Here is a 24,898-nt window from a genome sequence, read left to right on the forward strand (position 1 = left end):
CCCGGCCCGATCGACGGGCATATTCGAGCCGCGTGGTTCCCGGCCGTATAAATTCATAACAAAACATTGTTGCAGCCGATCGTGGCATTGGATTTGCCCGGGAGGCGGACTCTTTATTTCCTGTGCTCGAGTGCGCGCCTTCGACGGAACGGTTTGTCGGAGACGAAATAAGTAGAAGGAAGTTTCCCGAAGGGCGGCCGCCCCCCTCGCGCCGGTGCAGCAAAGTTTTAACCATAGACCGGAGCTTTTCAATAAAAATACAATCGAAATATATTCGCCGAAGCTCCTCGTTTATGCGTAATTCACCGGAACAATTTAGATTAGCGGACGAGCAAGCGGTCTTCTGCCATCCGACAGCGATATCGATCGCTGACCGCATAAATAATATAATTCCGAGCATTATTTATCGACGACCACTTAACCCTTCGCGGGACTCAATTATTTTTAAAGTTCGCCCGAGCCGGATTTAAACGTGCCCTGGTCTCGGCGAATTTAACACGGACAAAAATTATTGGTAAAAAGTCCTCGTACAGTAAATTTCCCATCCTCGACAAATTGTCGATGTTCGAACCTTTGAAATGAAATGTCCCTTCTCGAGGAACATAACACTGCTGATAATCATGGCATCTCAGGATTAAACATTTCTGTTCTGCTTAGTCTGTATCGATATAATTTTATATCAAACTCTATTTAACACTTGGTTTACTATGATAAAAAAAACGAAAACGTATCGGAGTTGGACGAAATTCTAATAGCTTGAATGTCGATGATTTGTTGAAAATCAAAAATATAGAGAATACGGAAGAACTTGCAGTGTCAAAGGTAGTTCGAGCTAAGAATTCAGCGAAAACACGAACCGTCGAAGGCACCGTGTATATCCGGCTCGATCGACGTGCTCTCCGACAGCCAAAATGGCGGACGGTCGTGCCCGAGGAAATACCGAAAATATGAAATCTCCGTCTGTTTTTCTCAGTTTCCTTCGGATACGGGAACGAGAACACTGGCGCTGACGTGACTCGCGATGGGGATCAAAGAAATAGTATTTATAGGATCGAAATTGAATCAGGCCGCCGTTGAATCGGAGCTATTTAAATATAATACACTTCGAGAGAGTGTGCTCGATCTTTTTAACGGTGGCCCGATGGTTTCGGCTGGATCGATGCTTGTCAATTACCTGATTCAGCGAAATTTCATTTCTCTGTGCTTCTAACGCGATTCGAACACGCTGTTTGTGAATTTTTCTGGTCGATCATTGATGCTATCTGAGCACCCAATGCAAATTTTACCTAACAATTTTATCAGTTTTTGTACCCGAAAATGAATTTAGCAGGATTAATATAATATAATATATAATTAAATATAATAATAATATATAATATATTATATATATATATATATATAATATAATAATAATATATCATTAAATAAATATAATATAATATATAATTAAAGAAGATCCTTTTACTGTATTGATTCATTTCGAAATTCGATAGGAAGTGCTGGATAATGATTAATTAGACGCGGTATAATGTAAACGCATTAACACTCTGTCTGCCACGTTTCCCATACGCAGCTGAAGGGATTATTTGCTCATATTTTTAAGAATTAATTTTCACGCTAATCTAAGTAATTTATCCAATCATCGTAATTTCATTAAAATCCGAAGAACATAAGAGTGTTAGAAAAGTAATCGATGTCTTGCAAAACTTTTCTTTTTAATTTTAATTCGATTAAATGAAATAGTTAAACTTTACGAAATGTTTGAGATTGTTATCGTGGCAGTTAAAGTGTTAAAACAGCTTCACTCAGTGCTGCATAAATTCATGTTCTGTTGTACGATGAATAGATTTTATGCGAATTTTATGGACCCATAAAAAGATAAGTAGATGCAGATTAAGACGACAGAATGATTAGAAGCGTTCAGTTAAATATTTATTCAGCAGGCTAAAGTTATTAGAGAAATAAGGGAAAGTTAACGTAAGAAATTTTGATTTTGGATAAAGATCCGCAATAATAAATCTTGTCTGTTAAATGCTGCGAGACTTTTAATTCTGTTCAGCAAGTACGTGCCAAATTAAAAATAATTGGAAGGCGAAAATCGTGTCGCAGGGCGAGAAATATTTTTTCGTGCATTAAAATAGACCAGCTTTTGACCCCAGGACGACTTCCGCTCGGTTGGAGTCCTGGCTTTTCCCTGAGACCCGCCATCCCGCCCACACCCCATAGATATTATCAAGCTCGAATTAGGTGGGTTCGCGAGGAAAAGCTGTGGGGATAAAAAATCGTGTTGACTATAAAAATACTATGACGGCCTTCGTGAATAGGGGCGGACAGGCAAATGGCGCGTGAGTAATCCAAAAGCAAGAGTGGTCGACAATTTTGGATGGAGGTGTTCGCACGCGGTGGCCGATCGAAATTATTTTCGGATAATATTCGATTGTGAAAGCTTTATCGGCGAAGAGTTTATTACAGAATTCTGCGGAACTTTCATTTGACGGCAGATTGGTGTGGAAGCAAGACAACTGACGAAGAAGAAGAATATTATCGGCCAAGAGATGTGAAAAATAAAAGCACATGGTGTAATCGCTAAGTACTTCGATAACTGTAGCATATTTTCTGAGACGAATCTTGTTCTGTATCTCAAAGACAAATATTATTGATATTAAACGTAAGAAACATTCAAGAAAATTAAACGAAACTGAAATTTTTCTTTCGATAGTTTCGATAAGTTGAGAACACAATATAACAATGTTATATTCACATTCGCTTAATTTTACTTTACAATCTAATTTGGTATTTAACCTACTTAATTTTTGTGATAAATGCATAAAATCCACGGTCTACTTACGACAATGAGAAAATAAATTCAGACTTGTCATTTCTACGAAACAGTCATACATGGTGCACAGGTTTAGTGTCAATAATAAACTACACTTTTACACGATAATGAAAATTGTCTAAGTTAATTCTAACAAATATAAGTTACATGAAAATGCCTTTCTTCTTTCACTAATCGAAAATTCATGAAATCCGCAATCTAGTTATTAACGCCTTAAGTGGAAATAACGAGTCTCGCCCGCAAGAATTTTCTGTGCCAAACTCGTATTTGACGGGCGACGCCCGTCGCATATTTAAATGTTTAAGATCCATACAAATTTTGTCTGACCGTTGAACAAAAATTATTATGATATTTACACATTCTATTGTCTTCTTTCTATCTAAAATTGCGTCGTCATAGTTAGAATGAATTACTAGAAAATAAAAGACATTTAAAAAGGAATTTAAACAGTTTATTAAATAACCTTGTTCGCAATAATTTCAATTATGTTAAGAACATTTTTCTTAATTTCATTCTAACTTGTAAATAATGTTCCTCCGTTTTTATTTAATAATGGCATTACTTTATTAATCTGCTCTATTACAAATGAATTTCTATAAATGTCCTCATTTATATAAATATATTAAATGAGTTTAGCTTTATTTTCTGATATCTCTTCGCATGGGGTTGCGTCAAATTAAATTATCTGCGCGCGCACGTTCCTTTGAAAATAAATCGTAAAGCAAGGAGTTAAACATTCGACACTTCGCTTAATTCTGTTCGAATTTTTCGTTCCTCGGTCGTGGCGAATTTACGTGAGCCATAAGCGCGAAGAACGGACAGTGTGGAGGTAGCATTTCAACCGAAGAAGCAATCATTTCCGCCACGAAAGGGCCTGACTGGCCAGGATAGCCGAGAGAGTAGAGAGAACGAGCGAGCAGGAGTCGTTCCTATTACAAAATCCTATGTTTTATGGGAGAATAAAATACAAAGATAACTCAGCGTGCGAAGGCGCAGGTTTTCTTTTCGGTGTTAATGACATCTGGGGGCCGAGGAGTGGATGGGTTAGCAACACGGGCTCCGTATTGTCGCAAACCCAATATCGTGGCCAGGTTCGGGGCCGTATAGCGCCACCATTTTGGAGTCTGATTGATGGCCGCCCTAATGACTCCTTTTGCAAATCGTCGTGGAAATCGTCCATCCTCGTGACTCACTCGGGGGAAAAGCAATATACAGTATATTGTCACCGGGCAACCGGACGTTACTTGCGCGTTACACGAGGCTGGCTAGCATACCGGGTGTACGAAACTACCGATCAATACTTTCACGCCCGAGTATACATGCACGCAGAAGTGTTTTAAAGCTGCTGCGTTAATCTTTCGGCTCTAGCAATAAGCAACTAGGTGTAAATTCATCGAAAAAGTCGATATAATGGCAACAACAAATGGTTAATATACCGAATGTACGAAACAACCGTCGATCAATACTTTCACGCCAGAGTATACTCGCAGAAGTGTTTAAAAATTGCTACGTTAATCCTTGGATGCTGGCAATTAGCAGTTACGTATAAATTCACTGAAATTTAAGTGAATTTAACGGCGATCCTACGTTTGTATACCGGGTGTACGAAACCGCCGATCAATACTTTCACGCCCGAGTATGCTCGCGGAAGTGTTAAAAAATTGCTGCGTTAATCTTTCGGTAGTAGCAATAAGCAACCAAGTGTAAATTCACTGAAATTTAAGTCGATTTAATGGCGGTGCTATGTTTATGTACCGGGTGTCCCAAACCCCGTCGATCAATACTTTCACGCCCGAGTATGCTCGCAGAAGTGTTTTTAAAAGCTGCTGCGTTAATCCTCTGAAGCCAGCAATAAGCGACTAAGTATAAATTCATTGAGACATAAGTCAATTTAATAGCGAACCTACATACCGAGTGTCTGAAAATATCATTCAATATATTGGCGCATAGGATAACTGTAAGTGTGAATTTATCAATTCTTAATAGCAACATAGAATTATTTCTAGATTGTAAATCAATGTAGCAGCTGACCAATAAACTGTATAAAACTGTGTAAAATTGCAGTTTCGGCTGTAATTGCAAAATGAAATATTAAACTTTTCTGTCTTAAAATCCTTGACATAAAAATGTTGACAAATTTGTTGACTCTAACGTAAGAGAGAAGTAACTTCCTTTGAAGAAACCATCATGTTTTTTTTTTTTGTTAAATTGAAACAAACGAGACGATAAATATTCATAAGAGGTGATTTACGTGGACTAATTGAAATGTTAACCAATTTAATGGTAGAATCACGTAACGGGTGTCCAGGAACACCGATCAATACTCTGACGTCTGGGGGATCTAACCTTACATCGAGTTGGTCAAAATCTCTCGTCACATGTTTTACGGTTTAAAGACAATTCTCACTTCATTCAATAAAATTTGATAAAATACGAACGTTGCTTAATTGATTCGATAATATAAGAATATTATGAATAACACGGCATCGTTTTCGTAATAAGAAAGCAACGAGACTAACTCAACGTTTGATAAAATATTCTTCCATCAGGAGAACTGACTGAAATGGAAACCAATTTAGCGGAGAACCCATCTAACGGGTGTCCATGATATAACGCGGGAATTACGGGGAATTCAGGGCAGTGAAATGACGAGAAACGTTCATTAGACCGATAGAGATTCGCATACAATTCGTATTGTTGTGGAGTAATTTCGAAAACTGGAACACACCGCGGTAATAATTAATGTTTGACCGTAGCGGCACTCGGAACCGGTTCTTTTGTAAAAGAATATGATTGTTCGCGGGCGGACTGCTTTCCAAGTGATTCTTCCACTCTAAAAATACGATTGATGACTAACATGACGGAGACTTTGGAATCGACGGAGCGTCACTCGAACGGAAGAAAGATGTTCATAAGCTGCACAGACAAAAGTTCTTTATTCCCTCAATTGCGGCTCCTAGTTTCCCTGTTGTTCGACGTAGTTTTGTGTGCTTTGCGTATTAGGGACGTGCTGAAAACAGTCGCCTACTCTGCACAGTTACGTTCCGCGACACGAAATGTTTGCAAAATAAAGTACACGCGAACTTTCTTGAATTTTCTGGCTGCGAGTACGATCTCCACCGAATGCACTACCGATATTGATTTATCCACTCGATGACCAGACTGCTGATTCGATGCATTCAGAACAAAAATGGATAAGTGGAATAGTTCACAATTTATTTCAGCTACAATGAACGCTAGAGCTGCCAGGTCAAAATAACTGGTTTCACATTTCTATCTCTGAATTATTGGAATTATAAATGTTCAACAGATTCGATAAAAAAAACCACAATTTAACAATAAATCTACCATGCTTGTTGAAATTGCAAATTGTTGAAGTTATGAAGATCCTTTACTTTAGCCAGTCAACTGTTGCAATCTCCTTACAAATAACTGTTTTATTTTTTAATTTTACTACCAACATTCAGTTGTTTGCTCTACTTAACCAGTCAGCTGTTTCCGACGAGCTCAACGATTTAAGAAACGATTGAACAATTTCATCTATTCAAACTTACATTATAATAAAAATAATGAGCAACACGCGTTAGTCAATTTTAGAGCTCGGTATGTTCAGTGTTAAATGATTACAGTCTTGCTAAAAGAAAAAATGCCTCTTGAATTAACTCCAGCCTCTTGCGATCGATGCAAATAATTTTTAGTCTGCGCGAACTAATGACGCGTTACAATTTATGAAGTTCTCAGTATTAACGGAGAATGTAAAATTGCTGTAGCAGCTGGATATTATTTCAGGAACGTACGAAGTTCCCGTAATGTTTCCAGAGTTTAAATAACGTGGAAATTTGAAGGATGGAAATTGCAGTGTTTGAGAAAGTCGTGCAATAAGATACGGAAAATGGTATTAATGGAGTAGGTTCTCGGCGGCGTATCATTTCTAGGTCATCCTTTTCCCACCAGGTTCAATATTTCTCCGAGATAAAAGAGTGGATAATATAAGCGATTGAGTAATTCGACGTAAAACGAAGCGCATTGTGCTCCATCGCCGAGTCGCAGGCATCTAGGTGGATTTATGGTTGGGCAACAAAAGGGAGGCGATTATTACGCAAATGGATAGAATAAACGGGAAAAACACGCGTATTATTGACGTCCGATCCGCGATCCCGCTGTCACCGCTACCAGGTGCCGCTAAAAATATGCCACTGTAAATATAAATTCCGAAGAAGCTTTGGGAATGCCGGTGCTAATGCGCGAAATCCAAACTTTCACGACAGGTGCCGTTAAAATGTAAAATAGTGTCTAGTTTCGTGCGCAAAAAGAAACAAAATATATGAAAGAGAAAGAATTTTTTTGGCAGACGCGAAAAATGACACGAATTTTATCTGCGATTTCTATCGGAGTTTGTGATAATAACCGTGAAACCCAGGATGTTGCGACAGCCGACGATAAAATGTAATAATGTAAAAATTGTATAAAAAGTGGAAAAGAGAGAGAGAGAGAGAGAATGACGTTCTGTAACAAAAATTTAGTATTTCCGGCATAGTATATATATTATTATATATTATATTCCGACATAGTAAAATTCCACGCATTATCGGAAGCTTTATCTGCGATCTCTTGCGAAGATTATGACAATTGCTGATCTCTCGACCAACAACGATAAAATAACACAATTAACGGACATGAAATATTTCGATGAGCTTCTTTCCAGCGTCCGCTTAACGAATAAAATTCGTGCGAAGTCTTCCACGAGCTCTGGAACGCTTTTTTGTTTGCTTTGAAAGTGGGCTATTCCGCCGAAGATTTATTGACCGTCTACAATTAAAATTTCATTCGACGATTAATATCAACCTCGCTTTCTACCGGGATAAATAAAAGCGGCGAATTTAAAAATTCGAACGTTTATTCGACATTAAAAACTTGTTCACCTGTGCGATCGTGTTAATCGTCTCTCTGCTGCCCGTTCGCTCGATAAGAATTCAAAGCGCCCTTTGAAAAAAGAGAAAAATAAAAGGGGAAAGCGAGAAGGGCAGAGAGGTATAAAAAACGAAAGAGGTACAGGGTCCCAAAGCTCCATAAAAGTCGGTGACTCACAAACTTGTCAGTGGCAACAGATTACGATCAGCCGGCACGAAACGGCCGCCTATTAGGCTCATAACTCGAAGACAAAGTAGAAGAATTCGTGCCGTGTGCTCGACTCGTTACAACGTAATTAAGCGTCGTTTCACTTTCGCCCGCAAGTTCGATCCCCCTCCGACCCCTCCGCCCTACTCCGCCGAGCAACTTTGTGGACCGGCATCAAAAGTGCACGGGTCCGGCTAATTAAGAGCGCATTTGCGATAGCCACGTTCCTTCTTTTAATGAATTACCCGAAGATGATACTCGTCAAACGCAAAGCTTGCGCCCGTAATCGGATTTCGCGCGATTCTTCGACGGCTCGCTCTTTGACCACAAAGAATATCATCCTGCAACTTTGTCTTGACAACATTCATTTTTATACACGCCACGGTTGCACTTAAAACGCCTACGATCGTTGAAACAAGAAAATCATTAGCTGTTTTTGGTATTTAGTTTTCCAAAAATGAATGTTCGCACGAGTTAATAGTTCTGCGAATGGTACTCAAGAGTTTTCTCGTGAATTTAATTTTTATAAATACGCTGTTGCATTTAAATCATAACCTTTCAGACGAGGAAATGATTTGCAGTTTTAATATACATATCGTTTTTCAAAGATGAATTAGTCATTCACGAATGCTCTATTCACATTTTCCTGGCAAAATCAATGTTCATAAGAACACGTTTGCAATGAAAACGTTAGCTTTTAGTTATTCAGACAAGAAAATTATTAGCAATTTGCGTATTTACCTTTATAAGAACGAATTATTCGCACAGAAAATTATTCTATAAACTATAAAAATGCACATTTTTTTCTGGTCAAATTAATTTTCATAGATTCACTGTTGCATTTAAATCGCTGCCTTTTAGCTATTAATAGGATAAAATTATGTTCAATTTCGATGTTTACTTTTTCAAACGCGATTTGTTCGCACGGAAAATGCTTTTACACATAGCACTCACATTTCAGCGGCGAAGTTAATTTTTAAAAGCGCACCGTTGCGTACGAACCGCTACTTTTTACTCATCGAGACCGTAGGATTATACTTCGGTAATTACTTTTTCAGCGTTGAATTATTTCTTATTCTAACAGGAAATAATTCTACTAATGGCATTCGCAGTTTTCTGACAAAATTTATCGTTAAATGTGCACTGATGCGTTTAAAACGGTTGCATCTCCAACGATGAATTATTCACTACACACGCGCGCAAAATCTATAAACGGTATCTCCGCGTATTCTGCAACAATGTTGCATCGCCGGCTATCATTCGGAAGTCCAATAATCGCTTTCACCTTCGAAGAAAGAGATACATAATTAAATAACAATCTCAAGCGTTCTGTTTACTAAACGATCCCGCGTATCGTAAATCGCGCATTTAAACGCCGACACATTTCTCGCGCGTTTAATTTCCTCGTCCCCGCGACTCCGGTGTTTTCTTAACGAAGGAAATTCGCGTCGGAAATTGGAAAAGTTTGATTTGCATAGACGTTGCCCGGCGACGGTTAAGAAGCCGTTGAAAATATAAAAAGTTTCCGTTTTTCTGTTCGATCGGATAAAACAGCCAGACATAAAGGGCAGCGTAAGTCCCGTTTTAATCTTGGCTTTTTGTTAATCAACGAAAAGCGTGAACTTCCATGGATGACCGCGGCCTAGCAATAACACTCGGTGCCGTTACGAAGAAAACGCGAGCTCCGCTTATTGCCCGACCTAATAAACGGACGTTGATACAGCCATTCGAGCCGTGAAAACGCCCTTAACGCGAGGATAACCGTAATGAATACGTCGAGGTGTGCAAAGCGCGACGAAGGAATAACAGTCGTCGGCCTCGACGAACTAGGCGACGACATCTTCTTTTTTTTCTGCTGCATTATTTTCGACAGCTCAGTATCGCCCAGGAATCGAGGCTCTATTTGCATAAATATTTATCCGATCGACGATGCCAGCGCGTTCTCGTTTATTTATTACTTTAATCGGACGCATTACCGTCGACGCGACGATCAAATGAAAAATAAATACGGTTTACGTTTTATACGATAATTCATGCGGAATTAGCGAAGAACCGAGGACGCGCTGAATGCTTGTTGCCCTCGTACGAGAATCGTACTTGTTTACCGATGTTCAGACGAACGCGGATTTTTATGAGTGAATTATTATGAAGTGAATTTCTATATAACAAAGATGAAGAGTGTCTGAGAAATGTTGACGACTTTATTGAAGTTTATCGAAGCGCGAAGTAGATTTAGATTTGATTTTGAAAAGATTCGTCAGACTATGGACTTTTATGCAAAATAAAAACTGTCTAAGCTAATTGTAAGAAATTCTATAGGTTGAAATGAAAGTGTCTTTCCCGTTTTAATAATCGTGCTATCTTAAATATAATGTAACAATGTTCGTCTACTCTTCTCACATTTTTATAGTTCTGCATTTGGTTCATTATTGACGTAATTGCACAAAAATGTATTATTGAAACGTTTCATTTAAACGAAAGGAGGAGAATTCATATCTTCCCAGGAAAAAAGCTTTGTACGAGAATATAATATTTAAAAAAAATTCTCATCCGCAGACGGGAATAATAGAATAAATTAACTAAAACGTACGAATAAAGATAATCTCCATCTCGCGGATAAATTCACCCGCACATTCTAATATTTCTCAATGCAAGATAAAAACCGAAGTAGAAAGTGTTGAACAAAAAATAATTGCAGAATCGATTGGAACGTAATCTGATCGTACGTTTTAACATGCGACACGAAAGGTTAATTACCTTGGTCGAACTAACCATCCGTCGAGAGCTCTCTCTCTCTAGCTTCTAGATATAAAATAATATTATTACGACGAGAGATACTAGCGCAGCGATGGGCAGTTTACAAGCTACTTTGTAACAGAAGACAATTCCTTGTTTCATACAATAATTGTCAACGTAATCGCGTTAGGTAAGAGCCCGAGTTGCGTCATCGCTCACAGAACGTCCATTATTTTCCGGAAACGGAAATTATCATGGAAATTTATAAGTTTGAACGATTCGTTCAGCTGAATAGCGAGCACTGACAAATGTAGCATAACCTGATCGCTATTAGCTATTACAATGAGCACCGTGTGACTTTTGAATTATTATTATTATTGTTTGCTGGACAACCTTGCCGCTTAATCCTCGGACTATTACAACCGTGATCATAGTTTCACGTTTCGGTTGTGGAAGTTTATTATAGACCGCTCAAATGTAGGTGTAACTGTATCTCGGCGACGATCTTGAATTAATAATCATTCAATTATCTTCGAAGCTGGTGGAGTGTTTCCAAAATCTAGAGAGTTAATTAACGAAAGCAACCACGAATTTCACGGCGGAATGGATAAAAATATTTTCAAAATCGAGAACGTCTGGAATTTGTAATCGAAGAAGGGACTTGCTTGCTAATTAAGCGACGCTATTCGGTAATCCGCAAGCGAAAGATGATCTCCGCGAGCTAATTAACGAAAGCGACCAAAAATTTAACAGGGGAACGAGTAAAAATATTTCCAAAAAGAATTTCGTTCGATATATCAATCGAAGAACAGACTTGCTTGCTAATTGATTCTTCCAACGTGTAGCCTGCACGTGGTACAGGCGAGACCAACATTATTTAATTCGTGATATCTATGAAAATTTTCATCTTCTATAATAATATCTATAATAATAATATCTATAATAATAATATCTATAATAATAATATCTATAATAATAATATCTATAATAATATCTATAATAATAATATCTATAATAATATCTATAATAATATAACTAATATTATACGAGCGTAATATAAAACTGCTCCTACACTTTTTTGATTCAGTCGGCAATGAAATTCGCTAATTTTCTTTCAGCTTATAAAAAGATGGGAAAGGATGAAATACGATTATTATATAAATATATAATATATATAATGAGCCGCGCGGCTCGAATAATCGTATCTTTTCTTCCCAAATTGGCCATTTTTGTTTACAAGTTGACGAAAAATTGGGGAAAATTTACTATAATTCGAAAATCAAGACTCGACGTCTCGACGTCACAATTTTCAATCGTAGATTCGAAATTAACTGATGACTCCATAAACGGGAGATGATCTCGGCGAGCAAATGGGCGAGAGGACCCGTAAATTTAACGGTGGAACAGCATCTCGATTCTAGTCGGACTATAGCCATTAACATTTAATACCCGCATCGAATCGTTGCTAGATAGGAACAGCCGTAAATTCACAGGGATCGATCGATACGTCCCAACTGATGTGCTCGAGGGGTGGCTTCGAAATCATTTCTGGGGCTCCTCTCCTTCGAGGACATTGATTTTGTTGCACGGCCCTCCTCCCCTGGCCCCTTTTGCCGTAGAAAATACAACGGCAGACGACGGCGACGCGAAATTTTTATGAAAAATGCTTTGGAAACCGTATCTGATCTCCGGGAAACTCGTGGAAGATCTACGGTATGACGTCCGAGATCTTCCGCGAATTTTCCGAGCCAGCGAACCTCGCGCATAAATAAGTCTAGTAGTTTTTATCTCCGGGGGCCGGCAGTTTGTTAAATAAAAATTCAACCTTGCCAGTCCCATTTTGTGGGCGTCATTTAAAAAGATTGAGATAAATGTGAGCGTAGAGGTCGGCACATTTAAACGAAGATTGAAACAGTTATGTGTGAACATGGAATTCGGGCCATTTCTTAAATAAAAGTTGAACCCAGTTAAGTTCCTCTTTGTAAGCGACATTTCATTAAATATTCAAATAATTACGAACATGGAAGTTGGACAATTTGTTTAAAAAAAGTTAAACCTAGTCAGCTCCACTTTGTGAGAATAATTTAAGAAGATTCAGATAGTTATGAACATGGAAGTCGGACAATTTGTTAAATAAAGCTTGAACCTAGTTACTTCCACACATTCCGTGAGCATAATTTAAATAAAGATTTAAATGGTTATTTGTCAAATAAAGAGCTTGCAAATCGGAATAATTTCGAACGCGTTTAAAAAACAGCGCAGCCATTGAACGGAAACGGAATGTGTTCACGAGTCTCTTTAAAAAGAGGTTGGAGAGTGCCGCTATCAGCTAGATAAACAATAATCGCACTTTGATCCTAACGCAACATTTATTCGCTGGTAAGTGCATTTGCAAAAAAGCGTTTCAAGACTGTTGCATTATGCAGTATTTTTCCACTTTCGATCGTGGAAAGAATAAATATAAATAATCAATCGGCGAGCCATATGGACTCGTCCACGGTTTTCACGAGGTTGTCTTACGAGAAATCTGAATTTTCATGAAGAGCCCAGCAGCCAAAGCGATGCTTCAGCTGAAAAATGATTCATTCATCTCACAGACAATGTTCCGTTCCTAGAGGATTGTTTCGCGTTAATTAACTTTCCTTGTCGGCCGAAGAAGAATGCAAAAAACATACCAGAGGCGTTCGGTCGCGAGCAAATGCGTGGAACGTAAACCCGCGGGTCTCTAAAGGCTCCCTTATTCCTTCTCCTTCGCCCCCCCCCCTTCGACACCCTCTTTATCTTCTATTTAATGTACCGATAGGATCTTGAGCATGTTTCTCATCGTTCGTTCGATTCTGCGACGCTTTATCCACACTCTCGAAAAAAATGCTTTATTGTACACGCGGCTGGGAGGAATGTTTCCATTGAAACAACGATTCTATGTATAGGAAACTGGAACGGGAATCCACAGAATGCTTTAAAGGAATTTCTGTCTTGAAAAAAGAACAACGTTTCTCGTCCCACCGCGAAGGAAATTGTATTTCAAGATTTTCATGCCGCGGTAATTACAATGTTGCGTGCGTGAAATTCAACATCTTTCCTACTGAAAATCCATTAGAAAGAATATCTTCTGACCGAAAAAGCTGAACCGTAACGTTGCAAATTCTGCCTTGGACTTTGCCTGCGTAGACTGCTTAGCGTTGTTTCATTATCTACATTGTAGATTAGAAAATGCTATATATACACATTATTTTGAAATTGAAATTTCGTGTGTCTAATAGCATTGGTGTAACAGAATCGCATAAATTCTAGAACGAGAAGATACGAGGTCAGATAAAGGTGTGTAATAGTATCTACGAGAATCGAATTTCGTATAGGATGAGATACAGAAAAATAAATGTGCCATAACAATCGACGAGGATCGGGAACAATGCTCCAGGTACGGCTATTACATCTTCGTAACAAATGAGGAGACACGACTAGATCGTACGTATTCAAATCTCGCGAGTACAGTATCGAGGAAGATTAAATTTACATACTGAAGCATTCCTTATCTACTAGTCCGGTCCCGTGAATACAAAAGTTCACGAACGAGGAAAAGACGCATCTCCGCTTTACGCGGGAATCCCGCGAGTTATTGATTTCTGTTCCGCTTTCCTTCGGAAAATTATCTTCATACCCGCCTGCATTCTTTAATGGACGATAAATTCGTGAGCGGTGCATCGAAGACATTCTCACACTTTTTCAATCAACAACCTAACCCCTGGATCCTGAGCTTTGTATGCCGTGAAGGAACGAAGTTTTGAGGAAAACCGAAGATCTCGAGAAAAATAAATTTGAAAAGATCTTGAAGCTACGGAAGATGCGAAGATGCTATTGAAGACATCAAACTCTTGCTCTATTTCTCAAAGAACAGGCCGTGCGCATGGAAATTTCATTTTGTATACGACATCATCCCTGTTCCAAGATTCTGGCAGATGAGTTGAACACACTCGAGCGCTTTCTACACTTTTTCACCAAATAATTTATTACAGAGGATGTAAGCCAACAGTTAAGGGTTTAAGCTTGGAAGAAACCCAACTTTTTGAGAAAAATAAATTTCAGGGAATCTTGAACTTGCAGAAGACAAAAGGCGGACGGTGTTGAAGACACCGTTCTCTATAATGCACAGGCTATTTATGCTCTCTCCTCAGAATTTAGCGAAACAAAGCACACACACACACACACACACACACACACATTAAACCCTATTTTATTCAATCCAGCAATCCTGTTCAAAGATTTTGGCAATTATGTATTGTCTTCTGCGTTTATTCGCCAAATGAATGATCCAAAAATGTGTAAGCCAAACCTTTTAAGAACAATAAAAACAGGATCTTGAACCTACAATAGGCAGAAAAACAATACGGAAGGCGTTAAACTTTTTCGACATTTCTCAGGCTACGTGTACTATTTTTTTTTTTTTAAGAATTTACGTGGAACAATTCATTAAAGCCCATTTTGTTTAAGATATCATTCCTGTTCGCTCGGGTCTTTTCGTAAAAGTAATTTACCCGAAGGTTTAAATCAAGAATTAAGGGTGAAAATGCGAAGCAACTAAATCCTCGAAAGAAATAACTTCCCGCTGAAGAAGAACAGTAACGAAGACATTCGTTTCGCCGTTTCACGCGGCCCACCCGGTGTGCACTTCCCCCGGTCAATTTATTAAGCCCCATTTTGTTTAAGATACCATTCCCGTCCCCAGATTTCGGCGGATAACTCGGATTCCGTGACAGAATCCATCAAGGGACGCCGGCGTATTATTAGCATCAGGATGATACGCTTACGTAATGGAAAAACTGTCGAGACGCGAGCAGCGTGGTTCCTTTTTATTATAGCGTGCGGCACACGTGCACACATGCGCGGCCATCGATCACCGGTTTTGTCGAAAAAGTTGCAAATTTTCTCGGAGGTACGGCGAGATAGTCGTGGACGGAGACGGCTCGAAATCAGAATTTCGTAAGGAACGACGAGTGACAAGAGGGTTGGGGACGAGGAGCAGGCGCGGAGAGACTGTGGATCGATTGAAAATTGTATTAATATTCGCTCCAGACACCGTTCGTTCTTCCTACGGAATACCGAAAATTGTTCGGGGCACACGATTTGCGTTAACAATCCGACAGCCGGCATCACGTTCGCGTGAGTTCGCCGTGCCGTCGTTTATCGACCGTTGTCACACAGACGTGACTTCGTGGGCTAATCACTTTACGGCACTCTTGCTTTCGAAATTGATTGATAGATACTGGTGACCGCTAGAGCCGCATCCAGCGGTTTGTCTGTCCATTAAAACGCAGCAAACGTGCACGGTGGTGTCGGATCTTCCGTGGAAAAGCTACTCACTGCAAAAATTCGATATCCTTTAACGTGTAACTATCTGCAGATTTACGTAATACAATGCACCATCGATTATCCGGGGTGAGCAAACTAACATTAATATTCGGATAATGGAGCAGTTATTTAGTTACAGCGCCAGATTTTATCTGTACTGATTTTTACGGTAAATCGTTTAGCAAATGGCTTGCTTTAGATATTGAAGGACCGGATAGTCGAGCCTTTACCGTGCTCTGGATAACACAGTTTGCTAATATTGCATGGCAATATTGATTTACGTTAGGAGGTAAGAGTCGGCATTAAATAGATCAAGATGTTACACTTTCGAAGTCCACTTAAAAGTAATCCATTTTACAGAGAGCTCCAAGTACTGATTAAATAGGCATTTATTGGATGAATGGAAGTGTCTGCGCGAATTCAATATGTTCTTACAAGAAAATCTACTTACGGCGGAGACTGGATTTTTATTTACATTGAAATTGTCTCAAGATTTAGGTAATAATCTACTATATCATGGTTTGCTAATACTGCAACGCAAAGTTCATTCTCGTTTGAGAATTCGATATGAATCCTTAAACGAATGAAGTTGTCTTTGCACTTCAGAAGTAGAATTTGAAAGTCCACTTGAAAGTAACTCATTCTACAAATGTTTCTAAGTGCTAATTAAATAAATAATTCAATTAATAAAAGGTTTTACGAATTCGTTGTGTTCTTAAAGGAAAATTAAAAGTGAACACTATCGGCTGCCATTTTGCATGCTGTATGAGTTTCGTAGAAGAACAAATGTTCTAGCTAAACTGTGGAACCTTCGTGCAAAATAAAAATGATCTAATTATAAGAAGCAGGAATTAAATAAAAATGTATGCATTTAGCACAAAAATGTCTAGATCGAATTTCAAGAATTTAGAAATACTGTTGCATGACTAGATCGAATTTCAAGGATTTAAACATACTGTTACACTGTGTTCACCTTGATAATGTAGTTTAGGAAAGAAAGAAATTTGTATATTGTTTCTGTATCGTGCAATTAGTGCAGACAATTTTTATTTTGAATAAAAATTCGCTGTCCAGTTATAAGCAACCAAAGTCGAGTTCCCTCATCGATAATCGTTATTGGCAACTAGAATGAGTTTTGTTATTCATAATTATTATCTGTAACGAAAAGACATTTCGATTGAATGGAATAATTGTTACTCTATGATCGTTTTTCATTTCTGTTGTAACAGTTTCTGGATAAAGCAACCTACGAATTTGCCACAGTATTTGCAATAAAACTAGCCGCGAGTTGTCGCGTTCCCGCAAATTCGTGGAACAAATGCAATTCGCTTGGAGACGTTAACGAAAGGTGCGCGAGAACGAGCGAGTTTGTTTTCGACGGTAAAATTGGTAACGCGGAAGTCAGCACGAGTTAGCCGACCTTATTTCGGCAGTTCGTCCCATATTAATCGTGGCGCTCGAAAAAGCTGGGAACTGCGAGCTTTTTCGCAGGATCAGCCCGAGATCCTGGATTTCACGAATATTTCGAGCGGTCCGGATAGTTGCTCGGATATTCCCCGTTGCACGAACAGGACGAGATTATTGCTAGAGTTCTTATCGTTCGTTGGGCGTCCCGTTGTAAACGTTATGGTAATACGTACAATTAAACAGGGAAAATGAGCCCGATAAAATCAACTTCGCCTAGGAGGACCCCGAATGGCGCGCGGAGATACGGGGCCGGAATCGTGTTAATTAAAAATTTCGCTGAACTTCGTGTTCGTGAAATAGTAAAAAAAAAAAAGGCTAACACGTGGCCGGGGGTACGACGGGGCTGGGAGCGACCGAGGGAGGCTCGGTATCTTTCCTAATTGGTAGGTCGAAGGCCATTCATTAAATTTTTTGTCCGATGTTATGAAATTCGTATCCCTGTGCGACCTATACTTTCGCAGAAATGTATTTGAACAATGCGCGTACTGGATGGGTGACCTGTACTTGCTCCTACGAATTGAGCGAGTGAAAAAGGAATGTTCTATTTTTCGCGGTATTGTTCAGTAAAGAATAATTACAATTTGGTAGCTCGCGTCCTTGATAAATTGATTTGATTTTTCATCGATAAAGAAACGAGGTGAATCGAGGTGAAATATTTCTCCTGGAGCACCCTTCTCCAACATTTCAATATTCATGTAATTTTGAATTTCACATAATTAAGATTGAAAGTCTAAATAGAGAGATATCGAATTAACGGCAAGAAAGCGGGATACTCGATTTAAATATTTCGAATATTGTCTGCAGATATTGAATACTAAAATACTCTTTTCAGAACCAACGATGCATAAATCATGCGGCGCTTTAATGAAATTCCACGCTATAGTAATTACATGTTCGAGTAAGCCCCATTGTAAAATCGTTCAATTAATTTCCTAAACGTGGATCTGAAAAATTGTGAACGCGCTGAATGAAACATTAATTGCTAACAATTAATCATGCAGCGTCAGGAATAACGATACGAAGACACGTAATTAAACTTCCCGTGAAGTTTATTAAATCATAACGTCAATATCCGCGGGCTTCGAATGTTAATATCGTAGAATTTATGGGAACGCCATTGGCGGCGGTGAATAGAAACTGATGAACACTTCAAATAACACGGACGCCGTAAATATATTTTTAAATTATAATAGGCGTGCAACGCGGTGCTGCAGCAGAAAATATTGCTGCATTCCCCGTGCATGCGATTCGATTTTCGCACGGCGATCGGTCAACTTTAACTGGTCCAAAGTGAATCGAATTATGGACGATCATCGAGGCCTGGTGCAACACCATGATCCGGTACACCATAAAAGACTTTTGAGCAGCTGGGATCGGTCTGTGTCAAACCGAATATTTTCACTGCGGTGAAGTGAAATCAGCAATGACTGTACGAACGAGGCAGCGCCAGGCGAGCATGACTCACTCTACTGACTTTGAGTCCCTATCAAACCCTGAGGTAATATCTGCATCAGAGTTATTCATGCTTCTTTTTTTTCACGGCAAAAAGGTATTAGAACGACAAAGAAAAGGCGACTGCACGGAAACATGCAAATTGTCAGGCTCAACATACATTTCGCATAAATCCCCGGTCGTTTGGAGAGATTTCAAGAGATCGTAGTGAAAGAACTGTTGTAACATAGTGATGCACGGTGCTGCTTTATGATTCGAATGGAAAATGTGGAAGATACACTTTGGTCTTTCATTTTCTCTTGGCACAATGTAGACATTTATTTATAAGTAATCACGAGTCGCTGTTTCAAGTACAGATATGTACTTCTTGCTCGACTGATAAAGTGAATTCAACTGAATTTTGATGACTATCGTTACACAGAACCTCGAGCATATTACAACATCATTCTAATTTCACGAAAAGATTTCGAATTTGCTTACGTTCATTGTCGGAGTCTTAGCAACGAATATAAATTGGGAAACGAGATATAATATTAACGATATCTAGCGTTCATAATTCATGTTTAATTTATGAGACCATGATTGACTTAAGCTGATAATCACCATAAGCCAAGCAGCGTACAGTTCATACGAAAATAGACACATTAAATAACTATAGTATAGAAAGTATAATGTACCCTTGTCGATTTTAATTGTCTACGTTAATGGTACTCAATGCTATTTAATCCAATCCACTTAACCCTGCTTGTGTGAACAAAATTCAAAGGCCGATCGTCAAAAAGAATTCGTAGGTAAATTCTAGGATACTATTTCGCCACTCCTCGTCCGCAACCATATGACCAGCCTAATCTTTTAAATCAAAGGTAATCAATCTTTCTGACCCCAGCAATACAAAACTCCCAAATAAAATACCAAAATAAAGCTTAATTGCAAAGTGAATATTGCATTACTTCACACACCCAAAACCGTATGCAGATACATGTGAAGTCGTGACTAATCACATTCCAATTACGCTGCACTGCAATTACCTGTACGGATACCATATTGCGAATGTTGGAAGTTAATGAATACAAAATACCACACGAATTCCGAATTTACGGTAGGCATCCTGTACATCAATCACAGACCCAAATCATGTGACCGGCTTATCAAGCCTGTATCAAAGAATTCCACTTAATCTCTCCGATTACAAAGTGAAATTCAACCTTACAGTCTCGGTGCGTAAAAACAATATACAACTACCAACTCCGAACCTTTGAAGGGTAACTTTCAAGAAATGCCAAGAACTCGTATTCTTGCTCGGCTTCTAGCTCGAGCATACAAAATTCTGGTGTTCTACAGACCAAAAATAAGCACGTTAATCAACCACAGGCTCAACATTTGCAACGCAAATGAAATAGTCCACTATTTCGACCGCGGACTCAAGCCCATATGGTCAAATTTCCCGAGCCATAATTCCAACCCCCCCCCCCTCCTCCCTACCAATGGCTCTATTGTCACGGTAAGTATCCATAATCTCTTGGACCATGAAGAAACAAAGTCAGCATAAAAACAGTGTACAACTCCCCCTCTGCCGAGAAGGAACGGTGGACAAAAAGGGGGAGAAGGAGGGCAAGTTGTCCGAGTCGGAATGCCACGCTTATTCGTCGAATAAATAGAATTTTAATGAACGACCGGCTTCTTTCGCAATCGTAAAAAAGTTCGAGCGAGAGGTTGGCGCGAGTCGCGAGTCATCGTAAAACTACTTCCGTTTGCAGAACAAAAGCCGCTTTACGAGAAGACTTACGACATGCGGGGCACGTAACGGCACGGCGAAACGGCCACCCCGTTTTCGCAGGAAATCTTGGGAGCGTGAAGCTCTCGTGTCCGTATCTTCTGGTGTTCTAATCGTAAAGAAGGGAAAAAGAAAAAGGCGGCCGAAGAAGGAAAGTCCGTCCACGGCCGAGCCAGACCGGAAGTGTCAACCGAGGCTCCGCATCGTCTTGGACCAAAAAACCACCACTGGCCGCCGCGATGTTACATGGAAAGACGTCCGAACGGTCCACCAAAGGATCCTTCAAAACATCCACTGTTTTTTTATTCAGCTACATGAGGTCCACGCGACCGCGACATCGTACTCGGTGTACACAACGACAGGACACTTTAGCTTAGCACACGCGTAGGGCCTTCGCAACGTTGAAAATAAAAGCGACGACCGACGGTAGGTTTACAACGTCGGCCGTCGCTCGCCGTCGGACCGCTCGAAATGCGGGTAGGCTTTAATCGCGCACACGGCCGCGGCCGGGTGTCATCATAGCAGTTCACTTGGGTTCTTATCGAGCACGTTTCACAGAGAAACCACCAAAACCAGCCGGGATTTCACACGGTATACTCTCGCCTCGGGGACAACACACTTATGCGTCTCTGCACACGCGAGAAAACAATCGCGGGCCACGAGACGGTTCGCGAGCACAGCATGACACGGTCGCCTGGGCTCTTCGGTTCCTTCGGTCTTGGTCTCGGCGTGGACGAATCCTTAATCGCAGGGAACTCCTGGTGACAAAGGAGTTCGGAACGCGACGGGGAACGGAGGCTTGGTAGTTCGGACAGGGTCAGGGGAAGAAGAGTCGGGATACGAACCAAGAAGTTCTTGTCTAGCTAGCACGCTTACCTCTTGGTGGCGTCGAGCAATGCGCCCTGGAAGCACTTGGCACCGTGGACGAAGGACACGACGACGATGTCCGGCAGCGCGGACTCGACGGTCACGAGGATCTTGTCGCCCCTGGCGAGCGTGAGCGCGGACAGGGCCACCGTGTCCGCCGCCATCTTGGCTCGTTAGAATTATTGCTCCTCGCCGTGTCGAGGCCCGTCGTCTCTCTCTCAGCGGATGACGTGAGGAGCGGCTGGGGCTGCCTCACTCTCCTCCGTGTGTACGGAGGCCATGGGCTCTCCGAGGCATGCTAGGGGTGGGGGAGACAGGAGGGCAGTCTCTGGCTGTTTGCTTGCTCGCTTGCTCGCTCGTTCGCTCGCTTGCTTTCCTAGCTGCCACCACCGCCAGCCGCGCCGCGTTGAAACGTCCACGCACAGCTGGCCACTACCGAACCAACGCGCATGCGCCGGTCTCTACCCCCCACTACGATCGACCAAACACGTATCAATCTACGCCCAATGCCCCGGTCACCTTCCCTGAAATCGAAATTCCGTATTAGAATTGTTTTATTGCTATAAATTCAGTAATTCAGTCATTTTAATAATATCTTACAGGAATTTTCGTTTCTCTATGTGACTATTCGGAGAACTTTGTAAGTTAACCTCGATGTTCGATGATTCTTTAATAAACCAGCGATAATTCTATTAGAAATATTCTGCATTTTTCTCTTTGATTATTTCGTGTAAAGTTACATCATCGGTACATAAGTAACCGTACTTAAAAATTTTCTTGTTTATTGATAATAACATTGAGCAATACATAATGCTTTATCGATATCCAGCATTACTCACAATTATGTGCTTATTAGAGATACTTAAAATAGCTGATATATATATGTATATGTTGCTATCTCATTTTTGGAGTATCTCGAAAAATCAACTGGTCATATCAACATCTACCATATATTGTTAAATAATTGCGACAAATTCGCTAACGACAAATTACGATAAATGTGCTAGACTAACAAATTGTGACGGAGAAGTTACTATAACTGCGTAAAAGTATTTCTTGTCAATCCTAATACGATAACGTACCAGTAATATTTTAAAAAGCATTAGAAAAGAACAATGTTCTCTATCCTATTGACTCCAATATGGTGTTCTGAAATGAGGCCCAAGACGAAAAATTTATTTAATGTAACCTCTCTACGGCACTGTGTTACTTTGTCCCAGGGCCGTACGGTGAAATCCATGTCGCCCTTCTCACACAGACGTACAAACAAATCCGCCAAAGGGTTGACTTTTCGTTAAAAAGTAAAAATGTTCCTCAGACAGCGTGTCTTCTAGCTTATTTTTAATTAAGCGATCTCTGCTCTGCTCGTAATTCATCTCATCTGTACGTCAAGGTGCATATTATGTATCCGGATTTTCGACAAAATTTCCCTTGCACACTCTACGTCTTCAGTCTAAATACAATACTCGCACATACGGACTTTTCGGAAGCATTCTTACTGCGTAGCACGGTGAGGACAGCCTGAAAGAATGAGCTACGGTTCCCCATAAAACATATTCCTTCTAGATCTGTTTCATTAGTGGCGTTACGATTCCCATTTCTTAGTCACAGAATCGTTTTAACACTTCATATTTTTTTCATTTAAAGACTCTCTCTCTCTCTCTTTCGCTCTCTCTCTCTCTCTCTCTCTCTTTCGCTCTCTCTCTCTCTCTCTCTCTCTTTCGCTCTCTCTCTCTCTCTCTCTCTTTCGCTCTCTCTCTCTCTCTCTCTCTCTTTCGCTCTCTCTCTCTCTTTCGCGCTCTCTCTCTCTCTCTCTCTCTCTCTCTCTCTCTCTCTCTCTCTCTCTCTGAAGAGAGAAAAAAATGATTATCAGCTACCACATATGGCACTCCCCTTTTTGGTCGCTTTGCATATGGCCACTTGTAGGTCCAACAAAGAGGACGTGGCATCTTTAATTTTCAAACGATTCCACCGCGACGAGGATCTTCAGCTCTGTCCTTCTAATCGACGTTAATTGGAACATCGTTGAACATGTTTCCAACCCGAGCTTACTCGATTCCTATCATGCTACAGGAATGCGTTCCTCCGAGTTAGATTTTCTTGTGTCTAACTCAAGTGGGCGGATAAGTTGTTTCAAGAGGAATGATTCGAGTTGGACGAGATCTCTTCAAAATTATGCTGAAAGTTCATCAATTTACTTTTGATAGTATAATGTTTTATAAAAATTCTAGTTGGTAATTAGATTTCTCGTAATCAGCGTAACTTTAGGTATAGCGATTCTATAACAATAATATAATGAACAATGCTCAACGAAACAACGTTCTATTTCATTTCTGAAGAAATGATGCTCCAACAAGAACTGATGATTACCAGATGTTAATTGTTTATAGATTATGATGTAAACTGTTCAACACAAAAAATTACCAATATTCGGATACAAAAACATCGTCGTTGCAGAAAATTATAGTCTGCATTCAGGTCAAATGACTAGATATTATATCTTTCCATCGTTTGTCATTTATAAATTATAAAATACGTTGGACAATAAAGTTTGATGGTTCGCGGGCATCCATTAGTTACGGAACCTGTACCGGATGTGTACAGGAAAAGAGCTAAGCTCCAACGGTCAGATAGTACTAAACGAAATTACATCATAAATATTACGAAATAATAATTCGTGACAGTTTTAGCCACAATATGGTGACGCGTGACGAACGAGGTCGAGTTCTACTTTTCGCGAGCACGGAAGCGTACACAGCTTTAGCCGGCCTGGCCTCGTGCATCAACTTTTCGTTCCGTTGCCGAGTTGCAAACAAAAAGAAGAACCGGAATGCGAGCCGCGCAGATAGACGAACGGACGACACCGAGGGTGCCGGGTGTCGCGAAAAGAAAATCACGGCATGAACATTTCTGGAATTCGACAGGAACGCCCGTGAACTTGATTTTGTCCGCTGACCTCCGTGCCAAGGCGTAATTTAAGCTTTCTCTGGGCGCTTCGTTTCATAACATTAACAAAGAGATTCTGTAGTTGGCGTTCGAACGAAACCACGTCGAGGGAAAAAAAAGAAAAGAGGATGAGAACGATATATAAAGGAGCTTAGGCTGCCGACTAAGTTGCCGATGAGTCTAATGAACTTCGGGCCCTGGCTAGAACATTATTTCAAATACCTACCCATGTTAATTTAAATCCTGTGTACAGCTTTGAAAGCACAGCATGTCTTATTTATTACGATAAATATCCAAAATCAAATATATGTATGCATAGTTTGTTTACTAGAAATGAATTTATAAATATT

General features: G+C 40.0%; 1 protein-coding gene and 2 long non-coding RNA genes across 5 annotated transcripts in view; 2 read left to right on the forward strand and 1 right to left on the reverse strand.

The window, feature by feature from the left end:
- Positions 1-24,898, reverse strand: part of LOC117219581 (uncharacterized) — a 53,964-nt gene that overhangs the window by 26,764 nt on the left and 2,302 nt on the right. For 2 of the 3 annotated variants that reach the window (XM_076526411.1, XM_033468816.2), the window contains exon 2: positions 21,612-22,126. In XM_076526411.1, the coding sequence (XP_076382526.1) occupies positions 21,612-21,766 (155 nt within the window). In that variant the 5' untranslated portion in view covers positions 21,767-22,126. Of the gene's footprint in view, positions 1-21,611; positions 22,127-22,202; positions 22,330-24,898 lie in introns of those variants that run through there. The other variant, XM_076526410.1, reaches the window with a different exon arrangement.
- Positions 13,967-15,079, forward strand: LOC117219584 (uncharacterized). The gene is made up of 2 exons (XR_004490062.2): positions 13,967-14,161; positions 14,237-15,079. It is a non-coding gene; the product is annotated as an uncharacterized LOC117219584 (long non-coding RNA).
- Positions 20,598-22,301, forward strand: LOC143260567 (uncharacterized). The gene is made up of 2 exons (XR_013034840.1): positions 20,598-21,212; positions 21,294-22,301. It is a non-coding gene; the product is annotated as an uncharacterized LOC143260567 (long non-coding RNA).

The sequence above is a fragment of the Megalopta genalis genome, chromosome 15 (assembly GCF_051020955.1).
Source record: "Megalopta genalis isolate 19385.01 chromosome 15, iyMegGena1_principal, whole genome shotgun sequence".
Taxonomy (NCBI): domain Eukaryota; kingdom Metazoa; phylum Arthropoda; class Insecta; order Hymenoptera; family Halictidae; genus Megalopta; species Megalopta genalis.